This window comes from Sus scrofa, chromosome 4 (genome assembly GCF_000003025.6).
Source record: "Sus scrofa isolate TJ Tabasco breed Duroc chromosome 4, Sscrofa11.1, whole genome shotgun sequence".
NCBI lineage: Eukaryota > Metazoa > Chordata > Mammalia > Artiodactyla > Suidae > Sus > Sus scrofa.
The window spans coordinates 74,281,471-74,308,992 of NC_010446.5; the positions used below are offsets into that span (position 1 = coordinate 74,281,471).

The 27,522-nt window shown below is 45.9% G+C and overlaps 2 protein-coding genes across 14 annotated transcripts in view; one reads left to right on the forward strand and one right to left on the reverse strand.

Annotated features, from left to right (window-relative positions):
• The window catches only part of NSMAF (neutral sphingomyelinase activation associated factor), a 65,194-nt gene extending 49,983 nt beyond the window's left edge, over positions 1-15,211 (forward strand). For 6 of the 7 annotated variants that reach the window (XM_021089346.1, XM_021089345.1, XM_005663082.3 and 3 more), the window contains 17 exons: positions 247-337; positions 438-501; positions 1,362-1,413; positions 1,516-1,636; positions 1,985-2,116; positions 3,133-3,175; positions 3,477-3,640; positions 4,981-5,089; positions 5,786-5,844; positions 8,291-8,358; positions 9,051-9,118; positions 9,523-9,646; positions 10,502-10,585; positions 11,519-11,669; positions 12,076-12,178; positions 12,279-12,388; positions 13,296-15,211. In XM_021089346.1, coding sequence (XP_020945005.1) covers positions 247-337; positions 438-501; positions 1,362-1,413; positions 1,516-1,636; positions 1,985-2,116; positions 3,133-3,175; positions 3,477-3,640; positions 4,981-5,089; positions 5,786-5,844; positions 8,291-8,358; positions 9,051-9,118; positions 9,523-9,646; positions 10,502-10,585; positions 11,519-11,669; positions 12,076-12,178; positions 12,279-12,388; positions 13,296-13,390 — 1,638 coding nt within the window. In that variant the 3' untranslated portion in view covers positions 13,391-15,211. The remainder of the gene's footprint in view (positions 1-246; positions 338-437; positions 502-1,361; positions 1,414-1,515; positions 1,637-1,984; positions 2,117-3,132; positions 3,176-3,476; positions 3,641-4,980; positions 5,090-5,785; positions 5,845-8,290; positions 8,359-9,050; positions 9,119-9,522; positions 9,647-10,501; positions 10,586-11,518; positions 11,670-12,075; positions 12,179-12,278; positions 12,389-13,295) is intronic. The other variant, XM_021089348.1, reaches the window with a different exon arrangement.
• Positions 14,471-27,522, reverse strand: part of SDCBP (syndecan binding protein) — a 61,780-nt gene continuing 48,728 nt past the window's right edge. For 4 of the 7 annotated variants that reach the window (XM_021088485.1, XM_021088486.1, XM_021088488.1 and 1 more), the window contains 7 exons: positions 26,180-26,258; positions 23,740-23,849; positions 20,894-21,055; positions 18,966-19,141; positions 17,444-17,615; positions 16,583-16,674; positions 14,471-15,653 (listed from right to left, as the gene is read on the reverse strand). In XM_021088485.1, the coding sequence (XP_020944144.1) occupies positions 15,599-15,653; positions 16,583-16,674; positions 17,444-17,615; positions 18,966-19,141; positions 20,894-21,055; positions 23,740-23,849; positions 26,180-26,258 (846 nt within the window). In that variant the 3' untranslated portion in view covers positions 14,471-15,598. 7 annotated transcript variants of the gene reach the window in all.

Genomic DNA, 27,522 nt, shown 5'->3' on the forward strand with positions numbered 1-27,522 from the left:
CTAAGAGATGCATAAAACTTGTTCATTTCAATTCAGCCCGGACATTGTTTCCACTGAGCCAAGAAAACCAGATCCTTGTTGCAAGGATGCTGTGTTTATTCAGATTTCCCTCCCCTTTTATCTTCTTTTCCTGTAGTAAGAGGGAGGTGGGGACAGGATGTCTGAGCCATGATTTCCTTAAACTCTTCCTCCTGGAGTCTGTTCTTGAAGCCAACACTCAGCGCTGCTTTTCTCCACGTGTTGCAGACGCGCTACCAGGAAATGCCGGAGCCCAAGTTCATGTACGGCAGCCACTACTCCTCCCCGGGTTACGTGCTCTTTTATCTTGTCAGGATTGGTAAGAGTGCTCATGTCCCAGCTTAGATGTTAGCGCAGGAGGTCCCTTCAGTGGTTCTGAGATGTTGTTAACTCCGGTTCTCCTCCCTCCCCGCCCCCAGCACCAGAATACATGCTGTGTCTGCAGAACGGAAGATTCGATCACGCGGATAGAATGTTCAACAGGTTCGACCCGATGCAGCCGCCATCGCCGCTTTTAGACTTTCCCTTTACACGTGCACCGTGTTTATTTCAAAACACTAGATATAAGCAAAAATCGAAGGACATGTAAAAAAATATCACTACAGGGACTATATCTATTCCTCTCAGGTTTTGTGTAGTCATTTGTGTATGTGTATAAATATGAGAATATAGTTTTTTGTCCTGCCTTTTGTAGTCTTGTAGTAGATTTTGCACAAGACTCTATCTCCATACTATTAGGTATTCTTCAAAACAGTGATTTTTTTTTTAAATTCCTGTATCTTATCCTAATGTGTGCCATAATTTAACTATTTAAACTGTTTATGGTTGGACATTTAGACTGTTTCCGACATTTCATTGTTCTAAATAATCCTGCTATAAATTGAATACAGTTCTGACTGTATTTTTATTATAAATATATTTCTTCAAAAACATATATGGAGGAGAAAATGTTTGTTTGGCATCTGGCCATGCTGAGACAATGCTCATTTTGAGCTGTCTTTCTAAGCTCTGCATGTGTTTGTTTATAATCTCTTTTTGAAAAAAGCAATTAAAATAGTGCTAAGTTTTCAGTGTTTAAGCACCTGCCTTTGAGGGCCCTTGGATTAGCCCTGGGTAGGTATGGGTAGAGGCTCCCGGACTCGACGTGGGGGTGTTCCCCCACCCCCGGCCCATGTCCTGACTCTGCGCTCACTCCCTTTGTGGGCTGAGCTTTCAGTAAAAGGGTGGTTTGGGGGATTGGTTGGGAGCTCTGGGTTGAGAGAAATGATCTAGGGCCTAGAAAGGCTGCTGTTGCTGTTCCCATACCCTGGATATAAAATCACTTGAGTTCTTTTCATATTTAGTATTGCAGAAACTTGGAGAAACTGTTTGGATGGTGCAACTGATTTTAAAGAGGTAAGCCGTTCCCAAGCTGATGAGCCACCGGCTTGTCTTCTTAACTGCCTCACAAAATGTCTGTTGCTCTTTTTTTTTTTGTTCTTCCCCTGAAACTCTCAGCTGATTCCAGAATTCTACGGTGAAGACGTCAGCTTTTTGGTGAATAGCCTGAGGTTGGATTTGGGGAAGAAGCAAGGAGGGCAGCTGGTTGAAGATGTTGAGCTCCCGCCGTGGGCCCAGAGTGAGTACCACCTTCAAGTGCAGACAAAAGAATTGCTAGGCCTGAAGGTGTAACTTCACTGTTTACTTAGATCTTTTTTAAAGACAGTGTAATTCTCCTCCTGAATGAGATAAGTCTGTGAGTCTGATGTAAAAACATGAGCATGTATTTGAAAGACCTAAATGTTGTACAAACAATTTTTGCCACCCCCGCCCCTCCCCTCGCCAAAAGTGTATTTTTTATGACGAGGGGGAAACCTCAGTAGGAAAACTCCCCCTTGCCCACCCTGAGGCTTGAGATGCATATGGGGAGACAATGGAAATGGGAAGGACGGCGTGGTGACGTGGGGTGTTTGGTGCTCCCTGCCAGGTCCCGAGGACTTCCTCCAGAAGAGCAGAGACGCGCTGGAAAGCGACCACGTGTCCGAGCACCTTCACGAGTGGATCGATCTCGTGTTTGGCTACAAGCAAAAGGGGAGGGATGCTGTTGAAGCCCATAACGGTGCGTAACCGTTATTGAAGCGTCCTTTAGTGTTTGATGGAGATGAGAGAGAATCCCCCCCCCCCCCCCCCGCCCCAACCACGATGAGCTTGTTTTCTGGGCAGAAGACCTTAGCTCAGCAGCCAGGGCCTCCTGGCTCCAGGACCCCGGGTTAGATAATGAGTGAAAGAGGAGGAAGTGCTTTTGCCTAAAGATGCCTCCTTTCTGTGATCCTCGGGTCTTTTCCTGAAGAATTCTAGTTTTAGCCTGGGCTCTCCAGCCGTTCAGTGATTTCTGCTAAAACTCAGACTGGAACAGAACACGACTCCGGATCCCACGAGGGGTCTTTGTAACTGAGCGGAGAGCAGCGAGCGGCGGCCAGCTGCCCTTCAGCATCACCTCTTCAGTGTGGGTTCCTCCCCTGCCCACGCTCCTCCGTGTTGCTGGCCAGGAAGTGGCACTGACCGCTCTTGCCTCGCAGGTGCTCTGTGCTCCCTGGGGCTGAGGGCTGCTGCTCACCCGGGGTGAGCCCTATGCTGAGGTGATACCACCTTGCTGCCACTTAGTTGCTGCTCAGGGAGGGATAGAAGTTCAAGGGTTTTTTGTTTTGTTTTGTTTTGGTATTTGCCCAAGTGGGATTTTTTTTTTTTTTTCCCCTTTTTTAGGGCCACGCTTGCAGCATATGGAGGTTCCCAGGCTAGGGTTGAGTTGGAGCTACCGCTGCTGGCTTACACCACAGCCTCAGCAGTGCGGGATCCAAGCCACGTCTGTGACCTACACAGCAGCTGACAATGCTGTATCCTCAACCCACTGAGCAGAGCCAGGGATCTAACCCACATCCTCATGGATCCTAGTTGGGTTCTTTAACCCCTGAGCCATGACAGGAACTCCCCAAGTGGGATGGTATTAGGCTGATTTGCAAAGTGAAAATAGGTTTCTTTGACTAAAAGCCTAAAGTTGTTGCGTCTTTAAAATTGTGAATAGAATGTTATAACAAGACAGTACATCTTTCAAGAGTGTTTTGTATCTTTTCTCAGTGTTCCATCCCCTGACCTATGAAGGAGGTGTGGACTTGAACAGGTATTTATTTCTACGTCTATAAGGAATTTCTACTTGCATTACAAATTACCTTTTTGTCTAAATAATTCAGTTATTTGATGATATGAAGGTATGGAAATGTTACAGTGAACTATAGCTTACTTTCGCCATTCTGTAAGACACTGAGCCTCAAAAAATTACCTAATGGTCTAGACAGTCCTGACACATGGTCGCTGTTCTGAGTGCAGGTCCCCCTCTCTCCCGTTGACCTGTATTTTGAAATCCCTGCTTTCAAGGAGCTTAAACCCAGCAGTCACCACATGGCCTGTGTTTTGTCCTACAGCATCGAGGATCCTGATGAGAAGGTGGCCCTGCTGACCCAGATTTTGGAGTTTGGGCAGACACCAAAGCAGCTTTTTGTGACCCCCCATCCTCGAAGGATCACCCCAAAGTTTAAAAGCTTGCCCCAGACCTCCAGTTATAATGCCTCCACGGCAGATTCTCCAGGTAAGTTTTGTCAAGAGAACAACAACGTGAGCACCCTCGGTTTCTCTTTTCCATTCAGGTTGTTTCTGAAGATTCTAAAAAGATGAAACATTGGGCAGCTTCGAGACGATTTTGTTTCGCTGTCTTTTCTCCTGCACACCAATCTCGTTTTTAACTTTTGACCTTAAAATCAGAACACTTATATTTTGATAATTTAATGATCAAAACACTTAACATTCTGATAATTTAACGAGATGTGGCGGTATTTGTTGTTTTTATTGTTTACATCCTTCTCCCTGGTTTTCCAAGCTGGTCTTTGATTTGTAGCTGCTGATCCACCCTGGCTGTGGCCGCTCCAGCAGTCCCGCCACCCTGCTCCTTCCTTCAAGAGAAGGAAATGATATCCAGCATCCCTGCCTCTTACACCCCCACACAGACCTGGATTTGATTCTTACTCAGTCACTTGAACATCTACAGCGTATCTGTGACCCTGGTCTCATGTGTGGTATTTGGAAGGAGGAGAGAGCGCTCCGCCTCCTCCAGTTATCGTGGTTCACGTCCCACATGAGACGGTCTCAGGCCCTGGAAGGCGGACCCTGTCCAGCAGCAGTATTGCTTGCTTGCCCATTATTGCCAGTCCTCTCCATGCCCCGGCGTGGCCAGGCTACTCTAGGGCACAGCCGAGCCTCCCCACTCCCCACGGGCTGGGTCATGAGGACCGTCTTGTGATGCCTCTTAGTCACCAGGCCCGGCCACCAGGGTTATTTTAAAAGGGAAATAGTCCAGCCCTTCTTAGAAGTGAGGGCACCGCCCGGCTGGCCCTAGCCAGGGCGCCGCAGCACTTGGTTTCATCTGTCTCTCTCCCTCTCAAAACCAAACTCCAGTGTTCTTGGGGAACCGTCACAAAGATTAATGAGGGAGCAATGACCCGGCCTTGTATTTCTAGACGCTCCTAACTTAGAAGCCAAGTGAAAACTTGGCAAACCCCAATAAAAATATAAAACACTGTAGGGAGTTCCCTGGTGGTGCAGCGGGTTAAGGCCCCAGGCTTGTCACTGCCGTGGTGCAGGTGTGATCCCTGGCCCAGGAACTTCCAGTGCCACAGGTGGGCATGGCTAAAAAAGACTAGTACTCAAGGGTACTTTTTAATCTTTCTCCAAGTGATTTTTATTTTACTTAAATTATACAGTTTATTCTCATCCCTTGATGACATGGAGCTGCAGATCAAAGCAGTTCCATTTGGGGCAGGCCTTTTGCTTTCTTGGTTGTTTGCTTTTAATAGAAAATATTGGGATTCCGACACTCGTCTCTGCGGCTGGTTAGAAATTGAGCTGCCTGACTGAGTTACCATTTACATGCAGTCTCTCCAGGGGAAGAGTCTTTTGAGGACCTGACCGAGGAGAGCAGAACACTGGCCTGGAGTAACATCACCAAACTGCAGCTCCACGAGCAACACAAGATCCACAAAGAGTAAGAGTGTCGGCGTCGGCCTGGGGTCTTGGCCCGGGGTGAAGCGGCTCAGGCGGAGTCAAGAGGGATGTTCTCTTTCGAAGCTGCCTGGATCGTTTTTTGTCCCCAAACTGATGGGCTTTGGTGGGCAGGCTTGGGAGGCATGGCCTCCCCTGATCTGTCCTGTTCTAGAAAAGAAATCCCAGGCCCCTCGTCCTGTCTGCGGGCCGTGGGGGGAAGGGACGGGTCCATCCACTTCCGACCGATGGCTCCACGTCAGCACAGCCTCCTGCAGGGGAACCCGAGGTCCCACCTTACACGTCAGAACGGTGGCTCTCCTCTTCCTCGGCACGCGTGTGGAGAGGGACCTTGTCGCAACACGCGTGAACCTCTGAGAGGACGTGGCTGAGTAGCAAAGCAAGGAAGTGGCGGGGGTTCCAGTGGCTGGGCTGGCAGTCAGCTCACCGCAGGTCAGACTCATCACACGGCGGTTGGGGCCGAGAGGGGACCTTTCCAGCCGCAGGTGTTGCCAGAACAGCCCGAGGAGCTTCAGGGCGGTGACTCGGTTGTGGCTGGTGTGAGCAGGGCCAGGTCCACAGACAAGCTGGGAAAAAAAAATGATAGAAACTTGGACTTAAATGAAAGCGAGGCCTTGAAAGAGACCGAGGTCCTGGCTCATGGTTGATGGTAATTTGTACAACTTCGCTTTTCCAACAGGGCGGTTACTGGGATCGCCGTCTCTGGCAATGGGTCATCCGTCTTTACAACCTCACACGGTATGTTTTCCTACATGAAAGGTGGGTTACCTGGAATTTCTTTTTTCTTGCCTTTTTTTTCCCCACCCTCCCCACCCCCTGCCTCCCCGGCATATGGAGGTTCCCAGGCCTAGAGGTCGAATCAGAGGTGTAGCTGCCGGCCTACACCACAGCCACGGTATCAGGGGATCCGAGCTGCGTCTGCGACCTACACCACGGCTCACAATGCTGGATCCTTTGGAACCTACTGAGCGAGCTGGGGATTGAGCTGCATCCTCATGGGTAACAGTCGGGTTTATTTCCACTGAGGGTGACGGGCACGCTCTGGCATCATTTCTTAACTCCCCAGGACCGTACCTGCCTGGGCCACCTCCACGTAAAATTTGAGCAGTTTGTGGTGTGTTGCAGAAAATGTCATTGTTAATTGGCCAAAATCAAGATTGGACAATCCTTTCTGCTGCTGATGAGTTTTCGCAGAATTGAGGGGACAGCAGTGGCTTCATGGCATCACTAGTGGGGATGCAGATGTGTGGGGACATTTTTGTCACTCGGTGTATATTTCAGGGTGTTGGTTTTAGGTCTAGCGTGAAATCTAATGGGTGCCTTGTTAATGTGCTTGCTGGTTATCATGATTCCTCGGGAGCCCTGAAGCGCCTGGCTAATTAGACTTGTAACTAGATCTCAGTGACACATTAGAATTTCACTCTTTTGATCTTGAAAAAGGACTGAGCATTTAGCGGCGCCTGTTTCCCCAGCCGCTGCTGTGCTGGCAGTTTGCACAGGATGTAATGAATCAAAGCGTGTCCTTCCCCGTCCTGCGTGGGAACGGGCACTTGGAAGCAGTGACGATGAGAAGGGTTGTGGGACTCTGGCGTGGACACGTTAGACTGCTCCTGTTTCTGTCTTCCCCGTGGGGAGGCAGCTGTGAGGAGAAGGCACTGTCCCGTCACACGTTGCGGGTGTTGACAGTCACTGCTCTCAGCTGTGATCCTGGTTCAGTCCTTCGCTTATACAGTGAATCTCAGACATCCTAAAAGAGACCTTTCTACAAAGCACGGGAAACAACCCTACCAAAGACCAAAGGACGTTTCCAAGGCCACAGCGCCCTGACCGGAGGAGGCAGCTGTGCTTTTCTGGGTCCCCACCGTCGGCCTTGCAATGTCACTGCACAAGACAGAACGCCTCTGCTCTGGCCAAGCTGCATCCTTGGCTGGATTTAAGTCCTTCATCAAGGACTTAAGCCTCAGCAGTTTAATAAGCCTCTTGCTTCTTTGTGAACTTGCCAAATCAGGGTGTGGGTGTGCTTTTTAGCCAAAAGCTTCTTTTGTTCCTCTGTTTCCTCACTCATAGTAATGCAGTCACTGGCCCATATGCATTTATGTTCACACTTGACGTCCCTAATTCACATGGACCCTGACATCCCCCCTCCTCCCCACTGCCCGTTACAGTTCCCGCCCAGCTGTACAGTGTGTGTGTGAGGGCCCTGGGGCTGGTGGGGGAGCAGTGTCTCTTAGGAGAGGAGGCCTCTGATTTTGAGAAAAGTGTCTTCACAGGGCAGGCTGGCTGGTGGCTCCTGTAGGAGCTGCAGTGCACTCCACGTGTTGGTGCTGGTAAAAACTAGGCTGAAATGTTAGACAATCCAGAAGAAATTATTTGACTCATCTGACTTACCACATTGTATGATTGCAAATTAGGAATTTTAAAATTCTGTATTCCTTTTTTTTTTTTTTTTTTTTTTTTTTTGGTCTTTTAGGGCCATACCCACGGCATATGGAGGTTCCCAGGCTAGGGGTGGAATCAGCTATAGCCATCAGCCTACACCACAGAAACGAGGGATCCAAGCTGCATATGAGAGCTACACCACAGCTCACGGCAACGCCAGATTCTTAACCCACTGAGCGGAGCCAGGGATCGAACCTGCATCCTCATGGATGCTAGTCAGATTCATTTCTGCTGAGCCACAATGGGAACTGGGAAAATTCTATATTTCAAATACAGGATGTTAGAGCACATTGTACTTCGGGAGTCTTACTGTTCAGGGGTTACCCTGATGTCCTTTTAAAGCTTCTGTTAGGCAATGATATTAAAAGCTTGGACACTTTAATTCCTAATTTATTGTGATTTAGGAAGTTAGTGGTTCTCTTACGTAAGTGCCAGTAACATACTGGGGTGTAGCCCCCACCGTAGATGGGCTGGTTTAGAAAAATGTTACTGCCAAGAGCCTTTTGTTTTCCTTTCATATTAAAATTGCTTCCCCCCCCCCCCACCTTTTTAACTTCAGCCTCTGTCAGTCACTAGGCTCAGCTCTGCCTTCAGTTGTGGCTTTCACTCCTTGTTGCTGAGCCACGGGTCCTCCCGGGGGATGCTCGCCGCTCCATCACCTCCCTGTTCTCAAGCACGCGCACTGCTGCTCCTGGAAGGGTCGGGAGAGCGTTCTTACACGTCTGCTTTGTCGTTATTACATTAGATTCCACCTTGAAGATGTTTTCCAAAGAATCCAAGATGCTCCAAAGAAGTATATCATTTTCAAATATGGTGAGTTCATTTTAATGCCACGTCAGTATTATGATGAGAATCCAGGGAGCAGTTTGTTTTATGCACATGTATAGTATATATATTTTGTTTCTTTCCCAACAGTGGGGTCGATTCTTGTGTGGTATCTATGGAAGGCCTTAGATTCCTTCTAAATTAGATTTTTTTTCAGGTTGCCTCTTTCTTTTAAAATGATTTCATTTGTAACCTAAAAAGCTTGAGGTGCCACCCAGTGGAATTCTCCTGAAGACGCTTGGCCTTTTTTGGGACTTTCAGACTAAATATTTATGTGCTTCTACAGAACTTAATGCATTTCTGAGTTAATGGGATACCTAATATTAGAAAATCAATTCTGAAAAACCAAACACACAGAAATCTTGAAATTTCCTGAAGACTTTTGGATGTTTTCCTTCCTGACCTGAGTGGGATCCAGGGCGGATGTTTGGATTCCTCAGGACGGCCCCCTCTGATGTAAGCAGGGGTCCCTCAGCTCAGGGCGGCGAGGGCGTGCAGACCCCCTGCCGACGGCCAGATCCTGGTACCCTCCGCACACTCTGACTTCCCTGCACTGGGGAGGAACCTGGGCATCTGGAATCAGCCAGATGCAGAGAAACCTCATCACTATGAGGAAGGCCAACGTGTACTTAAGAGTTTACACTGATTTTTGTAAATCAATATAGTAATTTGTATTTCAGGCTTTATCATCGTGTTTCCTTTTACCCGGAGATGCCACCGTCGCAAGCTCCTCGTGGGATAATAACATGTATGTGCCTGGCCTGCTCCTTCCTGATTCTGCGCAGGTGCAGCTCCCGTTGGGGATGTGCGGCGGGAGAGACGGGGTCTCCCACTGTTGGCAAAAAGGAACAGATCTGTTAGCTGAGGACAGTTGGATTTGGATCTAATAATTTCTCTGGTTGGATTTGATTTTTCTCTACGTTTTTAAATTGAGGTGAAAACACAGATGTGAGCCAGGCCTGGAAATTTCTAGTTCTAAAATCGCATTTTGAGTTATTTTGGTTCAGTAACACGAGAGCAAGTAATTTGTAATTCCAGTGGGCCTTAGTCAGTAGAGAATTAAACAAAGGAATGCTTCTTGAAAATGTATTTAAGAATCTTAAGACGAAGCTGGAATGCTGTTTTAATAGTTCTCATTGTCTTTTATGTTAGCTATTTTTATTCCATAGCATTTGGAAGACGCCAGGACACACTGATGGGACATGACGATGCTGTGAGTAAGATCTGTTGGCATGACAACCGGCTGTATTCTGCATCCTGGGACTCCACCGTGAAGGTGAATCCAAGTGTTTGGATAATACAAATATTATAAGCTATCCAGCTCCCTGCTCTTAATGCGTTCAGTCAGTTTTTCCTGGTTTTCACCAGGCGTGTGATAGAGGGATATTGAAGGTTATTGCCTGCGTTTGTTCAGTGTGTGTACTTCTTAATATAAGACTTTTGTACTGTGTGTTCCACGGCGGGTTGGAGAGCCTTGAGGTCACTGAGCAGCAGACCTAGAGAACCAGAGCAGCCCTTCTTAGCTAAGCTAATGCAGCCACGGAACTAGCAGTTGATCAGCTAATGGGCAAAGAGCAGGTTGAAGTGGGGACTAATTAAAAGATGACTATCTCATTTAGAGTGAGAACATACAAATGCACACTCCTTCACCATTATTGACGTCAGACCATTCTCGGCATCCTTCAGTTTTATTCTTGAAACCACACCAGTGCTCATCATCTTTACTTTCCCGTTTGCATTTACGTAAACAGAAAGCAAGCACCTACTACTGTTAGAGCTCCTTTTAATTTAAGAGTTTTCACCATCCCTCCCGCCCAAGTTGTGGTGGCCAGTTAGTTGTTTTGCCTACAGCTAATTTCAGTAAGTGTCTTTGGGGACCTGGCTTTTTCTCAGAACACTGGCTGACACGGCAGCACTTCTGCGCTGCTCCTTCTCTAGTTCACCCAGTACTTCAGTCATGCAAGTCCGGGTACCGGCCGCCCGAGGGCGGGAATACAAGCTCCGCAGCTGGAGGGGAGCAGCCACACGTACCCTTGTCTGCAGCTGCATTGAGTGCAAGTTGTTTAGTTGGAGGTTGTCCTGAACGCCTTAGAGCCTCGGCGGTGACCTCCTGTGCTGTGCTCCATCCTAGGTGTGGTCTGCGCTTCCCGCGGGGACGACAGGCGCACAGAGGCTCCAGTTTGAGCTGCTGGCGGAGCTGGAGCACGACGTGGGCGTGAGTACCAGAGGGGCGGAGGAGGGCGCGGACCAGCTCTTGCTTCCTTCCTGGCACCTGACCCTTCGGGCTTCCAAATCGACTTGGCCTTTTTTGCTCTAGTTTGCTGTTTCTTTGCGAATCGGCTCCAATCCAACTAGATTTCCCAAAGAGCCTTGCCTGAGCTCGGCCTTGCCCGCTTGGGTCCCCCCTGCAGAGCCCAGGCCGGTGCCGAGTCCCTTCACCTGCTCCATGGCCACGCGGCCACCTCTCAGACGCGGCCTGGATGGTGGTGAAGGGATGCCTGGTGCGCACAGTCGGCAGGCGAACTGGGGTTTAGTGTGTGGTTTAAGAGGGGCTCGCGGTACAACCCGGAGGTGAGCCTCCCCAGATCCGCCACGTGGACCCGCTGCGCTTCCCCCCACAGTGCTGACTCCGCATGGAGTCCTCCCGGAGACACCTTGGGCTTTTTGGCTCTGTTTAAAGCAGGCTTACATCACCTTAGCAGCGGTTGACAGTGGTCACTGGCCCATGACGAAGGCCACTTTTACGTGAATCTGCACTCTTTCGATGTGGGGATGAAATTAATCTGTTCTTATTGTTCACGTATTTGGATGCTCTGGGAAATGGAGGAGTGACCACGATTCTAAACTGAACGCGGGAGTTCCCGTCGTGGCGCAGTGGTTAACAAATCCGACTAGGAACCATGAGGTTGCGGGTTCGGTCCCTGCCCTTGCTCAGTGGGTTAACGATCCGGCGTTGCCGTGAGCTGTGGTGTAGGTTGCAGACGCGGCTCGGATCCCGCGTTGCTGTGGCTCTGGCGTAAGCCGGTGGCTACAGCTCCGATTCAACCCCTAGCCTGGGAACCTCCATATGCCACGGGAGCGGCCCAAGAAATAGCAAAAAGACAACAAACAAACAAACAAACTGAACGCGGCGTGTTCTCGTCCCCAGGTCGACACAATGAGTTTAAATGCTGCGAGCGCACTGTTGGTCTCGGGCACCAGAGAAGGCGCCGTCAATATCTGGGACCTTGCCACCGCCACCGTCTTGCACCAGATTCCGTGTCATTCAGGGACCGTGTGTCATACTGCTTTCAGCCCAGGTAGTGTTCTTTCTAACACAGGTGGTAATGGGGTCCTGGAATTATCTTGGAATAAATAGTAAGAATGTAAATAGGAAAACACTGTTTGCTGGCAGGAGGCCCTGCCTCTGGGTAAAGCTGCTTGGTGCTCTGCAGTGCATTGTGTGTGGCCTTTGTCCCTGGGAGGAAAGCTGTGTGGCATAGTTCCTCAGCTCCCCAGAGAGATGATAAAGGTGTAAATGAATTCACACCAAAGGGCCTTCCGCCCAGTGTCTTGGAAACAAGCATTTCAAGGAGAGAGTCGTCATAGGTTAAATACAATAGCTCAAGGGAACCTTCGGCCACTGGCTTCAGAAATACTACCTCAGATTGATCTAGAACACCCTTCTGAAGCTGTAGCCTGTCTGTGCTTGGCCTCGTGTTACAGATAGCCGCCACGTCCTCAGCACGGGAGAGGACGGCTCTCTGAACGTCATAGACGTGCAGACAGGAATGCTCATCTCTTCCCTGACCTCGGCTGAGCCCCAGAGGTGAGCTTGCGGAGTCCGTGGTGAAGACGCGGAGGGGCTCTCGGGCATGGAAGACGGGCATCCTGATGAAGGCTGAAGGGTGGTTTCTGAATCCTCGCAGGTGCTTTCTCTGGGATGGGAATTCGGTTTTATCCGGAAGCCAGTCTGGCGAGCTGCTTGTTTGGGACCTCCTCGGGGCAAAGATCAGTGAGAGGATCCGAGGCCACACAGGTGAGTGCCCTGCCGCTGACCCTTCCCCTCTCCCTAAACGCGCCCCCAAGCCTGCTTTCCCACCAGCAGGTGTGCTCTTTTCAGGCAGACAACGCCCTGTGCGCCCCTGTGCAGTGGTCGCTCCCCTCCAGACCCTGGTGGGCCAGCGACCCGCATCTCTTGCATCCTCCAGGATTTGGATTTATGCTGACAGACGCTTGACTCCAAAGTGGAAGTTATGACATTGACTTCCACAGGGAGGATAAAAACAAAGTAAAAGCTGTAATTGTTTAAATGTGTGCCCAAAATCATTATTTAAAAAAATGAAAAGGCAGAAACCGTAGAACAGCAATGGATGACACTGAAAACTAAGTCACTCTCCCCCTGACTCCCACCTCCTCCTCGCAGGACTTGGGGCCCTGGATGTTGCCTTGCTGTCAAGAGGCCTTGTGTATGATGTCATTGTTCAGCCCACTGGTCTTGCGCTGTTTTCATTTTGCACGTGTTCCTCCAAGCATTTGGAGGATTTGTGCAGTTCATTCTTGTAGTGTCTGTGGTTCTAAGTACCTACTGACTTCCCAGCTTCGTTCCCTTCCCCCGTGTGGTTATTTAACATTATACATGAAAGTGATGTATCTGTGCTGTTTTCCACAGCTCACTAGCTTTAACATTTTCGACTCCGTCCAATAGAAACGGAAAAAAATGGGCAAACACACCAGCTCGTTTTCCCTCACATCTGACTTTTCACTGCAGGTGGACAGAATATTTGTATTCTGTTCTGCATCGTAATTCAGTTTCTTAATCCTCCCAGGTTCCCTGTGCTGAGCAGTTTAATTTGTAGTCTATGCAGACTGTGGTCAGTGCTCTGGGCTGACCTTGGGGGGCCTCCGGGCAACTCACACCCAACCACACGCCTCTTCCCCCGCAGGCGCCGTGACATGCATGTGGATGAACGAACAGTGCAGCAGTGTCATCACGGGAGGTGAAGACAGACAGATAATCTTCTGGAAGTTGCAGTATTAAGTGCCTTTTCCTCGAGTATTATTGAGCTCTAATGTTTAAGCCAAACTTAAATGACTATTTAAAAGTGAATGTGCAATGATAGTCATCAGACGTTTTACACATGAGAAACTTGTGGCTTAAACTTCACAAATCATGGTGACTTCACTGAAGGCCACTAGTTGTCATCCTCTAAAGCAGATGAAGACGTGACAGCAGTGGCGAGAAAACAGGTGGTCAGCCCAGGATTCCAACAGAAGACAGGTTTGGGTGGCAGAGCCAGTAGCTTAGATCCTAAAGCCAGCTGGGGAAATTTCCAGAAAGCACTGAACTTGAGGATTTTCCAAGAAAATGTGAGTATTCTCTGCTACTGCTGAGTCAGTGTTACGTCTTCCTAATCACAAGCACTGTTCATCAGGTTTGGGGGTGTGTGTTTTCATGGAGTGGTTACTTTCTATAACCTCTTGTCCCCAGGTTCTAAGAACCTGGGGAAGGATTAGCAGTTCTTATAACAGTTCACTGTCTATAGGAACAGTTTTTCATGATAGCTATTATATGCTCATCTTTTCTATGGTATTAAAAATATTTTTCTGTAATATTTTTCTGAAATGAAAGCAGTTTTCATTTTCTTATTTAAATGACTTACTACAAAGTACTAGGAACTCCCATGTAGTGATCCTTCTAGAAAACCGTATGTCGTGTGCATGTCATTCTCATACTTTGGGAACTGTCCTCAGACCCACATCCAGACAGCAAGATAAGAGACTCAGAAACACGGCTTGGCTGGCTTGTCTAAATTTCAGACCAGGTAAGCTGTGAGGCAATAGCACCGACTTTCTTTTATATTCAACCTCTGAACCACAGAAATTACGTGACTTAAATTTCCCACCCTCTTTAAACACTGTACGTCATCTTGAATGTTAAACATGCCTTGGCCTGGGTGTCGCTGCTGGGAATCAACAGGGCCCTGGAGGCCTCTGGTGTATCTGGGCTCCCCAGCTGGCAGCCCTTCTCCCGACACTCAGACCCTCAGCACGGAAAGGCTTTTCTCAGGCGCCTGCCTCTCCCACAGGCCTGATGTTTCCAAATGATTCAAAACCAGACTAAAATTTAACTTTATTTTTAATTAAAATAGGCAGAAACCAACAAAGAAAGGATGAAGAAGTGCCATTGTCATTTTGTTTACAGAGAAGTCGGGAAATAGAACAGCTGATCAGGAAAACATTCCAAGCCCGTCCCAAAGCAGCTAGGATACAGGTTTATACATAAATGCCAACATTGGCTATTATCCCACTTGTCTACAGATGAAAAAGGGAGTTGAGGTTTGTCCTACTTAGTACAAGAATTTTTACATTTAATAGATATATAGTGACTCATTTCTCAGAAAGTGATAACTAGTAAGTGTCAGAAGAAAGAAGTTGCCATTACACAATGACTAGAAAATCTCAGATGCAACTAGGCAGCTATGCTGAGTAAGCTCAGCTACATTATGTAGCTGATGTAGCTATATGTACATTACACTGTTCTGGGCTAGTGTGCATTTCAGCTGAAGAACTGCATTTGGGGTTTTAGAAAGGCAGCAAGAGTAAGTTTGGCTTTCATTCTAGATGCTTAATGTAGTTAAGGCGACAGTTCAAGCAGAGTAAGTAAAGGTAGTTGAAAGGTAACGATATTCACTACACCTGCTGCAGCTTACAGCCACTGTGATGCCTCCATGGAATGAAACCCACATTAGGTTACTTAACTGGTGTGTTTACACACACACACACACACACACACACACAGGGAAAAGAAAGTAATCCTTCTAAATGTGCTAGAGAACACAGTACAAATGGAAAATACACCCTAGACTTGAAGTACTAGGAACAGCAATGCTTGATGCCTAGGCAACGGTGAGGGGTTCTACACACAGCCGAGCTTGCGCCAGGCGTCCTAATCTAATCCCATGGCTTGAAAGAGCATCAGGTTTCCAGTAAAGAAACTAAGCTACAAAAGTTTCAGTAAATCAAAGTTTTCACCTCTCTGAAACTAGGCTAAGGCTACAACTATCTTGAAGTCTGAACAAGACATCAGATGAAACAGTTAAGAGGCCAGCCTGCCGGAACAGGAAGGCCCTCGCGCAGCATATGCTCTCTGGCTCCTCGAAAGCTTCATGTGCATAAGAGAAAGTGAAGTCACTGAAGAGGTCGCATGGAGAAGCTTGGCACCGTTTCCACTGTGCTGCTGCGACTCTTAGACCTCAGGGATGGTGTGATCCATCAGGCTTTTCATGATGCTGGGTGCCATCCTACAAGAGAGTCACTGTCATTAACTACTGAAGTTTGGGATTCTTTTTTTCAAAAAGGTTACATGTTGGTCTAAGAAAACTTCAATTCAAGGGATGGAAAGCAAGGTGTTTTTGTTTTTTGGTCTTTTCGTCTTTTAAGGGCCGAACTAGTGGCATATTGAAGTTCCCAGGCTAGAGGTCGAATCTGAGCTGTAGCTGCTGGCCTACACCACAGCTCTTGGCAACGCTGGATCCTTAACCTACTGAGCGAGGCCAGGGATTGAACCTGCATCCTCATGGATACTAGTCGGATTCGTAGCCACTGCACCACAACAGGTACTCCAAGGTTGGTTCCCCCCACCCCATGAGTTCAGATCCAAAGGGTCTCAGGTAATCTAGCTGTTTGCAAATACCCAGTATGAAAAGCTATTGGTATCCTGGCCAGTATAGTTTCACAAAATACAGGTTAAGTCCTTGTATATATTACAGTGGTTATTAGTTGCAGAGACATGTGGGGGAGTTGTCACGGGTTTAGGAGAAGTGAGCTCCTGAAGGGTTAGTCCTAATGAGGACTGCCCCCCGCCCATGTGGGCTGCGCTCTACCCAGCAGCTTGATTTCTTCAGTTTTACTGCCATGTGCAGGGAGGAGCCCTGGTTTGGGGCGGGGGGGGGCAGAAAGCACCCTTTATGAGCCACGAGCAGATCCTACTAGTCAGGGAAGCTGTAGGCAGTTTCTCGGCAACTGAACTGAGCCTGCCCACCCCTCTGCTCCTGGTCCTCCTGCTTGTAGGAAATGTCGGAATTCAGAACCTGGACTTTCCAGATAGGAGAAGCTATGAGGGGTCGACCTGATTTAAATGATTTACTAAAATTTTCTACATTATGCCAATGTCATCTGTTGAGAATTAATTTAAGCACAGTGCTTCTATGAAGTCAGATGGTCTGCTTACCGTTTAATAATATGTTCGAAGATAAAAGCAGGCATGATTGTGATAGTGATGACATTCCCAGCTGTTGACAGTATGTCTGCAATCTGAGAGTCCTGTTGAAAACACAAAATTCTATTCAAGCTTCATTAAATATATTCTTGCTGAAGAAACATGTTAAATGTCTCTAAAACCCTGACTCTTGGTATGTATATATGAACTGGTAAGTAAACGGACTGAATATCCACCAAGTCACTTTTTCATCACCTTTCCCCATATGCACCATTGATTGCATAGACCCCCCTGGTTAACTGTTTTTGTGGGTTTTTTTTTTTTTTTTTTTTTTAGGACTGCATCCTTGGCATACAGAAGTTCCCAGGCTGGGGGTCAAATTGGAGCTACAGCTGCCAGCCTACACCACAGCTCATGGTGACACCAGATCCTTAACCCACTGAGCAAGGCCAGCAATCGAACCCACATCCTCATGGATCTGGGTTCATTAACCACTGAGCCACAATGGGAACCCCCTCTGTGTGTATTCTTAACCAAAGCTGATGAAGAAATGAGAAGGTCTTAATGAAAAACCTTTAGACCTCAAGCTAGTTTCATTTAGGCATTTGTGGAGGGAACAAACCATGAAGAAGTTCTTTCCTACAACTCCAGGACTGAACAAAACATTCATTCAGAATGTCAGCAGTTTTTAGTGCTCAGGTCTCCACAGAATTCTAGATCCAGGGCCCTGTTACAGAAACCCCAATTCTACACAGAGCACTGCCAGAGCCCATCTCCCCACTGAGCTGCTATATTCTGGTCACTATGAAGACAGCATCACTGAAACAAATGAAAAAATGACAACTGCAGAACAAGACAAGTTCAGATGGTGACCTTTAGTCCAATGACATTCTGTCCATTGACCTCGCAGATGCTGTGTTCTGTGAGAAGGCCGTTTCTGGCTGCAGAACTGTCCTTCACTATGGAGGTGATCTTCCCGTTTTTGAAGATAAAGCCAACATGTCCAGTACTGTCCTTATGCATGGTAACTGTCCGTTCAAAGGGCCTGTAAGCATCATAGGTTCAGTTTAAAAACTTAATTCCAAGGTAAACATTTTAATGGCTTTGTTCTGCCATACTGGATATTTTGTTACAATAACCTCAGTGTTGTAAGAGCACCTTACTATTGTATAGTGCCAATTCTGTGCATTCATAGAACATCCTGGCATAAGATTTTTTATTCCTTGTGGTTCATGTAAAAGGAAATCTTAGACTTAACGCATTGGCTGTAGGTGGTTTATCAATATGCTTTTTCCTTCACTGTAACAACATTGAAAGAAGATCGGTGAACAAAAATCTGTTAAAAAGTGAATTTTTTTTTCCGTCTTTTTGCCATTTCGTGGGCTGCTCCCGCGTCATATGGAGGTTCCCAGGCAAGGGGTCGAATCGGAGCTGTAGCCACTGGCCTACGCCAGAGCCACAGCAACGCGGGATCCAAGCCGCGTCTGCAACCGACACCACAGCTCACGGCAACGCCGGATCGTTAATCCACTGAGCAAGGCCAGGGATCGAACCCGCAACCTCATGGTTCCTAGTTGGATTCGTTAACTACTGCGCCATGACGGGAACTCCAAAAGTGAATTACCTTTTAAAAATGAATTAACTTCACTGTTCTTAGGGTAATATTTTACTGATAAACCTTCCTAGTATTTCTCACGTCTTAATTTTGAAAACTCGTTGAGGGTATTTTTGCTAGTTTAAGAGGAGGTGTAGTAAGCAGTGAGACGGAAGGCTCTCAGGAGATTTGCAAGCTGCCTGTCTGCTCACAAGCTTGTCCCACCAGTTGCAGCTGCTGCGTTACTGCACAAAATACATGTTCTGTCATCAAAGGACAGTCCTAGCTTCTCCTAATCCAGGTTACTCTCTGAAGCTTTCCTTGGCTACAGAGCAGAAATGGCAGATACCTGCCTGTGTGAGAAGCAAAAACACAAAGGTAGATAAAACAGGTGTACCTGAGAGGATTAAAAACCCCAAAGCTTTTAATGTGACCAAGGCCCCCCTCGACACCTGTGAGGCTAGGAAGGAGATGCTCAATGAACTAAAAGGCTCAAGGCTGCATCCTTCCAGCCCAGAGGCACCCTGGGGTTTCTGAACCCCTGGCTCCAGGTGTGTCCACCCCCAGCAGGAACCCAGAAAGCGAGGCTAAAACACCTGCTTAGTGACTCTAACCTTGCATTTTCTACAGAACCAGATTAAGACAAAGTAACTTTCCAGAGGTGTATGCAAAACCAGAAATGTTCAAAAAAATCAAACCACAGAAGAAAAACCTACCCCACCCAACTCCAAGTTTAAAAGGCTAATACTACGTTTACAGAATCTCAAACACCCCAACTCTTGCCGCGTCCAGTCAGCTCACCGGTCCCGAATGGTCATGGTAATTTTCTCTCCAAAGGCTTGCTTGAGCACCTTGTGGGCCCGGTCCGAGCTCCAGCCTGCACAGTTCTCCCCGTTGATCTGGAGCACCTGGTCCCCGAATCGCAGCCCAACTAATGAGGCTGGAGAATTTGCCTGAACAAGCTGAACAAATATGCCCTGGAGAATAAGGAAGTCACTGGTCATTTACCACTGTTTAGGAATCCACCCTGGTAATTATAGAAAAAATTACATGTCTAATGTCATCCTCAAGAAAAATTTTATCAAGGCAATACCCTAAGAAATAGGTTAAAAAAAAAAGTGAGATCTTGGAAATTTCTACCTCAAATCATGACCTATCTACCCCCCCTCAGTCACCCCCTCGGTCTAAATTAAATACAAGCTTCTGCGATTTATTTAGGGAGGAAGTGAGTAAAGTGTTATAAATTTTGTGATTTACAGCCCTTTTAAAAAAAATGATAGTTTATCTACTTGAGTCATATAATCACTTAAAACAGCCTATAAAAAAGATGAGCATGGAGCTCCTGTCATGGCTCAGCGGAAACGAATGTGACTAGACATACAGGAGGACACAGGTTTGATCCCTGGCCTCCCTCATGGGCTAAGGATCCAGCATTGCTGTGAGCGGTGGTGTGGGCCATAGACGAGGCTCGGATCCCAAAGCAGCTGTGGCGCAGACCAGGAGCTATAGCTCTGATTGGACCCCTAGCCTGGGAAATTCCATGTGTTGTGGGTGTGGCCCTAAAAAGACCAAAAAAAAAAAAAAAAAAACCATCTTCAATACCACTCCAGTTTAAGAACTGAACCCACATGGATAGTTTTACTTTGAGACTTATGTCTGTCAGTCTTATCACAGATGTTGAACACAATACAAATACATATAAAAGAGTAAGCCTGATGAACACAACAAAGTATCTCCAAGGCTAGCCAGCTCCATTCTCCCATTTCAAGCTGGGCTGGATGTGATCTCATGTGCCTTATTTCTGGAATGAACCTGAAAACGAGGCAGCTTCCTGCAAAAGTCAGGTCAAGGAGCTTCAGCCAAGCGGACACACGCAGTGCAAGGCTAACTGCTGTGGCGGATGGGCCGTGGAGAGCGTGGGTTCTTTCTCTGCTGGGGAGCAGGGGGCACAGCATAAACTATTCATAGAAGAGGAGGGCAGGGCAGTGAAGTCCAAGCTGCTCAGAGCCGACGTGTCTTGCCCAAACCACAAGTGTGCAAAAGACACGAGACCCTCACACCTCAGGGAGGCAGGCCGGCGGGCTGGGGCTTCCTGCCAAGACCAGCTACCTGCATCTTCGGCCAAGTGCCACAAAGACTGGGCACACACAGCAACAAGACCGAGCACTGAAAAGGAATCAAGTACTGCAGAAAACCACAGACACAGTACAGACCCAGCAGGTCCTCCACCATCCTAGATGCTTCCTCCGAGGGGCCAGTGTTAAGTTCTTCAGTCTGGTAGGGTAAGAGGTCCACTCACTGCTGCCCAGAAAATGCCATATTCAACTCAAATGTCCGAAAGCCAAGCCTGTACCGCCACATCTTGGCTTAGATGACCCTCATTTAGTTTATTTAGCTTATTACATATGAGACCACTGATTCTCACTGGTCAGTCTTCTCTCAACTTCCACGAGTGTTGCCTTAGCCAGAATTCTAACTGTATAAACTGTTATAATACCTGCAGACTTAGAACTTTATTCTAGGAAGACAACTTCAAAAAAGAAAAATCCACTGAAAATAATATTGGAAGTCACAACTTTGCCTCTTCAGAATAGGGCATCTTGAGATTTAAAATACTGTCAATTATAGATACCATTATAGTTAAAACATTTACATTTTAAATTAACATTGTTCCCTTAATATCCTCTAAGCTATTTAGACAAATTTAGGTAAATATTAAAAATACTTACATTATCTACTGATTTAAGCCTGAGCCCAATTTTTCCATCTTGATCCTTACATAAAATGACTTCACGAATCCCTTGCTTAATTTCTGCTCTACGGATTCCAGCGTCATTACCAGTTACAGGAGCCACCATATAGTTCATGCTGGAAGGTCTTGCAACCAACTGCTGACAAAAACACAAATATATACAATATATACAAACAGTCTCCCTAAAAAAATCTAAAAAATATATTCAGTTGTGGTTTCACAAAATGTAATCTGCAAATTACTTCCTTCAGATAGTCTGATTTTTGCAAAAATGATCCTTTAAAAGTTTTGCCTCATGATGTTTAATGTGGACTTTGGCTTGTCTTCAACTCAAATGTATTATCCTTGAACTTTTATAAAGGCCATATCACACTGCTGAAATTCGCACAGCATCTTCCAGAGGGTTCTGTCATATGACCTCATCTTCAACAATCTACTTACCCTTTCAGAGTTTCTATAAAAAGGGTAACTTTAAATCCACTGTGAAGACTGAAAGAAAAGTGTACATCAGATGAGTGCTGACCCACACAAGACAAACATTTCTCACCTATGGATTAACCATCTCTGGACAAACCAGACTGCCCTAGAATAGCTGCCCCAGGGCTCAGTAAGGTACTGTTTCAAGATCCTCATATTTTTCAAGTTTTCTTGAAGCACTGACCTACCTAATAACTGTGGTGCTCAGAGTAGCAATAATAGGGAAAACTACACATACATATACTGCAGACTGCAAATTGATTTGTTCAGAATTCATGGTAATTCCAACAGCACATTCTAAAGTTGATAACGCACAGCAACGCTACAAATTACAATACCAGAAAATATTGTTTTTAAGGAATTACAAAGATTCAATGATTATAGGGGACTATAAATCAAGTAATGAGATAGAAAAAGAAAAACATAAGAAAATGAATTTAGCTTAGCTGGAATATAGGACAAAAAGGAAGAGCTTTGGAGTGGGTTTTCCTTTTGGAAAAGTAATTTTTTTTTTTTTTTTTTTTTTTTGCTATTTCTTGGGCCGCCCCTGCGGCATATGGAGATTCCCAGGCTAGGGGTCTAATCGGAGCCATAGCCACCAGCCTACGCCAGAGCCACAGCAACGCGGGATCCGAGCCACGTCTGCAACCTACACCACAGCTCACGGCAATGCCGGATCCTTAACCCACTGAGCAAGGGCAGGGACCGAACCCACAACCTCATGGTTCCTAGTCGGATTCGTTAACCACTGCGCCACAACAGGAACTCCTGGAAAAGTAATTTTTATTTCTTCTAGCAAGTATTCTCAAGAACTTACTACATGTTCTTCCACTGCGAGCATATGAGCAGCATCCTATGACCTTTGCCCCCTTGCCCATTCTGACAAATGACATGTGACAAGGGCTACTCTCACAACCTTCCAGATCAGCTCTGCTTCAGCTCCTGCCCTTCCACTAACCATTCTCCACACAGCAGCACAGAGATCAGATGATACCCCTGATTATCTTCCACAATGCAGACCCCAGTCCCTCACCACCACTAACCCTCCAGGGCCATCTGCCTCCACATTCTGCCTTGTCTGCCATCACCAAGGCCTTATCTTGGGTCTACAAGTTCTCTTCTGTACTTGGAGTTCTCTGTATGTACTGACGTGTGGCCAGCAAAGCATAAAACACTTAACATGGGTCTCTTAATAGACAATGTTGAACCTCAATTTTGTGAGGAATTGCATCTTTTAAGGGGAAACTACTCCATAAAGAAAAGTGTGGTTATACTGAGTGGTCGAAGGAGCAGGCAGCGCCAGGTATGAACCTCCTACCCATCACCTGCAAACCCACCAGTCCAGACTCCACTTGGACTGTGCAAAAGACACTGTCCTCTGTGGTTCCTGGCCAGCACCCTGAGAGGCACCAGAGGGAGACAGGGTGGCTGGGGGAGGGGCAGGCGCCTGGCTCCTTCCTGTCTGCTCTGGCTTTGGTCCGCACTGCCTGGAGCTAGCCCTTCGCCCTGCCGGCAGCAGTGGATTCCATTCTCCAGACTTTACCACACCCCCAAATCAGACCTCCAAACCCCTCCGAGGTGACAGTACCCACAGCAGTGTCCCCTCCTCTGAGGCCCGGCTCACACCCTGAAACTCTAACCTCTGACCTGTCGTCAGAGAAACAGCTACTTTCTGCAGAGACATCTGTGTTCCATTTTTGTTTTAAATATTTACTATGATTTCTATTGTCCCAACTGGGCCCTGACTGATGTAAGCAAGTCTTCCATAAATTATTTGGTGAATAAATAAAGGCAGGTACTGTATCCAGCACTAGGATCATGGTGCATAGGCGTGGACCCTGTTGTCAGGAAGTTAAGTATTTCACTACAAGTGCTGTGGCCTTACAGCAATAATCTGAACAAAAGACAGACATTATATTTAAGCCAAGAATTTGGAGTCTAATTTCATGAAGCTTTAGACTTCAGAATGCTGAATCTAGGAGCAACTCAGTACTGCTGGAAAAGAGAAGTTACTAAAGGAAAAGTAAGAGTCTATTGTAATACTCTGGGTTAGAAGTACAGAAACCCTGAATAGGCGTATATATAGCAGGACTAGAATGGGAAACATGATAGAAACAGAATCACTAGGTCTCCGTAACTGGAGAATGGACTGGTCAAGGCATCTGAATCTTTAACTCCTAATAACTTAGAAAAGTAACAGCACAAAAGGAAGTAGACTATGTGAGAAGTGACATCCTGAGAAGAGGCCAACGCTAACATTATAAATCTTGGGGTTTGGCACAATGAGGAATTAGCTTCTATCTATGTGTAAAGTATGATTTTATGTAATTCAAAATTCATACATACCCCCTGAACTGGTGCTCCAGGGACCACGGCCATATTTGTACGAATTTCTTCTTCATTTAAACTCAGGCCCATGTACTGAGAGAGCTCCGGATATAGTTTAGGATAGAGATCTAATAAAAATGAATGAACAGAGAAAGGGAAAAAAAAACACTGGTTGAAAATTCAAAAACTGTTGTTATGGACTTCTACTTGTACTAAAAAATTACATTTAATTTATAAAATCTAGAATAAATTTAAATTAGCTACTTGGAAAATTCCACTCTATCTCTGTAATGACAATTAGAAATGGATAAAACAGAAAAAGTTACAGGTGAAAGTAAAATATGAAGACATTTGAACTGAAACCTCAGATTTCTAAGTACTCAAGAGTAAAAATAATTTTTCTAATTATCTTCCCTCTCCTTTTTTTTAAGCCTAGTTGATTAGGAATTTTGTAAAGATACCACTGATTCTCCAATTAAGAAGAAGTGACCAGGAGTTCCCATCCTGGCACAGCGGAAAGTAATGAGGAACCATGAGGTCGCGGGTTCAATCCCTGGCCTCTCTCAGTGGGTTAAGGATCCAGTGTTGCTGTGAGCTGTGGTGTAGGTCACAGACATGGCTCGGATATGGCATTGCTGTGGTGTAGGCCGGAAGCTACAACTCCAATTAGACCCCTAGCCTGAGAACCTCCATATGCTGCGGGTGTGGCCCTAAAAAGACAAAAAAAAAAAAAAAAAAAAAAAAAAAAGAACTGACCAAAATGTATACTGTCAAGTCAGCTGCTTTATAACTAAACAGCTATAAAATTATTCTTCTGAACCCCACCAAAAAAAAATCAAAGCTTGTAAATTTATTTAGTGTCATATCATTTTAATTGTTAACTAATGATGGAGTTCCAGTTGTGGCTCGGTGGTTAACAAACCCGACTAATATCCATGAGGACTTGGGTTCGATCCCTGGCCTTGCTCTGTGGGTTAAGGATCTGGCATTGCAGTGAGCTGTGGTGTAGCTAAGAGTCATGGCCTGGATCTGGTGTTGCTCTGGCTATGGTGTACGCCAGCAGCTGCAGCTCAAATTTGGGAACTTCCATATGCCAAGACTGCTGCCCTAAAAAGATGACAAAAAAAAAAAAAAGTTAACCAATGAAATCTTGGGAAACAGGACATTTAAATACTGAAGTACTGAACTGAGTGGTACAGTTAAGTACAAATATTTCCAAAAGCTCTTTTTCACATGTTTTATTTGTGACTTAAAATGGGTCTTCTATATTTTGGTTTGTGTTTTTTTGTGCCTATGGCATGCAGAAATTCAGACCACACCATGGCACCGACAATGCTTAATGGCTAGGCGACCAGGGAACTCCCCAAAATGGATTTTCTAAAAGGAACAATGTTATAACAGGTCACAAAAACCTATTTAACACTCCTTTTGTATCTTTAGGTCATGTTATTTAAGGGTTCTGTCCTGAATCCCTATGAGCGCAGAAGGAAAAGGGATCAAAGAGAAGGATATGGAGCCTGAGTAGATCCCAGGATTCAGGAAGTGCCCTCAAAAGGAGGCGGCTGGAATTTTCAACCCTGCCCCCACCCTCCACAAGTCCTGAAGAGACAGAGGACAGTTAGGAAAGTTCAGTTTTTTCACAAATGAATCACTCCTAGGTTAAGGACTTATGTATGAGCACTGAGACTTAAGTAACTTAATTTTGATTAAGCCCTAAAACACACCTTCATACTCAATTTTTTTTTTTTTTTTTGGTCTTTTTGCCATTTCTTGGGCCACTCCCAGGGCATATGGAGGTTCCCAGGCTAGGGATCAAATCGGAGCTGTAGCCACCAGCCTATGCCAGAGCCACAGCAACTCGGGATCCGAGCCGCGTCTGTGACCCACACCACAGCTCACGGCAACGCCAGATCCTTAACCCACTGAGCAAGGTCAGGGATCAAACCCACAACCTCATGGTTCCCAGTTGGATTCGTTAACCACTGCGCCACAACGGGAACTCCCATACTCATCACTTCTTGATTAAAGAATTATTTTTTGGAAGAAAAATTTCCTACTACTAGAGGAAATTATTTTTTTGGCTTTTTAAGGCGACACCCACAGCACATGGAGGTTCCCAGGGTAGGGGTCCAATCAGAGCTACAGCTGCCGGCCTACACGACAGCCACAGCAACACAGGATCCAAGCCATGGTGGCAACCTACACCACAGCTCACAGCAATGTCAGATCCTTAACCCACTGAGCAAGGCCAGGGATTGAACTTGCAGCTTCATGGTTCCTAGTCGGATTGTTTCTGCTGCACCATGACAGGAACTCCCCTATTACCAGGTTTTAACCACCAATTTCATGAGGCATGTTAAAAAAAAAAAAAAAATCTTGCAATCCCTCTTTCAGCAAAAGAAGGCTTAGTTAACAAGTTATCTCTGTTTAAGGAGAATGAACCAAAGTGTAAACCTACTTCCATCTTGAGAGACAGGAACAGAAGCTTCAGACAAAATTGCTGGGTTGGCAGGGTTTGCAGAAAAAGCAGTTTGAGCCTGAAAAAGAAGACAATTCTAACAATTCTATAAACATACTTAAACTTCTTATATAAATTCTTATGTAATTTATAAGTTAAATCCAGTAAATCCAAAAAGAAACTAAAACACTATTTTTAATCAAGTCTTTTTTTTTTTTTTTTTTTTTGCTTTTTTAGGGCCATACCCACAGCATATGGAAGTTCCCAAATTGGAATCGCAGCTGCCAGCCTTCGCCACAGCCATAGTAACGCAGGATCCAAACTGCATTTGAGATCTACACCACAGTTCATAGCAATGCTGGATCCTTAACCCACTGAGCAAGGCAAGGGATCAAACCCACATCCTCATGGATACTAGTCAGATTCGTTACGAATGAGCCACAATGGGAACTCCCAAGAAATTTTAACTTCAAATTTCCAGCAATATATTTTCAAAGAAAATCACAAATCAAAAATATATTTCATATTATAAATATTAAATGCTATCCTAGTTCCCATTGTGGGGCAGTGGAAACGAATCGATCCCTGGCCATGCTCAGTGGGTTAAGGATCCGGCATTGCCAAGAGCTGTGGTGTAGGTCTCAGACAAGGCTCGCATCTGGCGTTGCTATGGCTGTGGCATAGGCTGTGGCATAGGTTCCCCTAGCCTGGGAACCTCCACATGTGGCAGGTGCGGCCCTAAAAAGCCAAAAACAAAACAAAACAAAACAAAAAATGCTATGCTATAAAACTTGACTAACCACATTTTTTATAATCAATATTTCATAGTGCTACTGCAAATTAATATTTTCAAAATGCATTATAGAATGGTTACACATTTTACATTTTTATTATTCTTTTGCTAATAAGTCTAGGTAAAAATATCTTATTTACGTAAGAAAAAAAGCTCGATCATATTCCTATGAAAAGTCATCTATTGGAAAAACACCTAAAAATTTAAATACTAAGTTGTCAACATTTATGTTCCTATTCTGGCATATCCCACTGAAATAATCCTCATCTACATTTTAGCCAGCCTAAGAAGGGGTTATGTTATATACTAAATACAAAAACATTACAAACTATGTAAAACATACAGACATAAAAATGATAAAGGAATTTTTGGCTGTTAACTTTGTCAAAGCTTTGACAATATGCACACTTATCAATACTACTCATGTGCAGATATGCCAGGAACCCCTCCCAGGCTGGCTTCACAGCCCATGTCGGACTAAGTGTTCCACTGATGAAATGCTTCCCTTTACAGATGCATCTGACTTCCTAAAACGGCTGCATGTCACTGA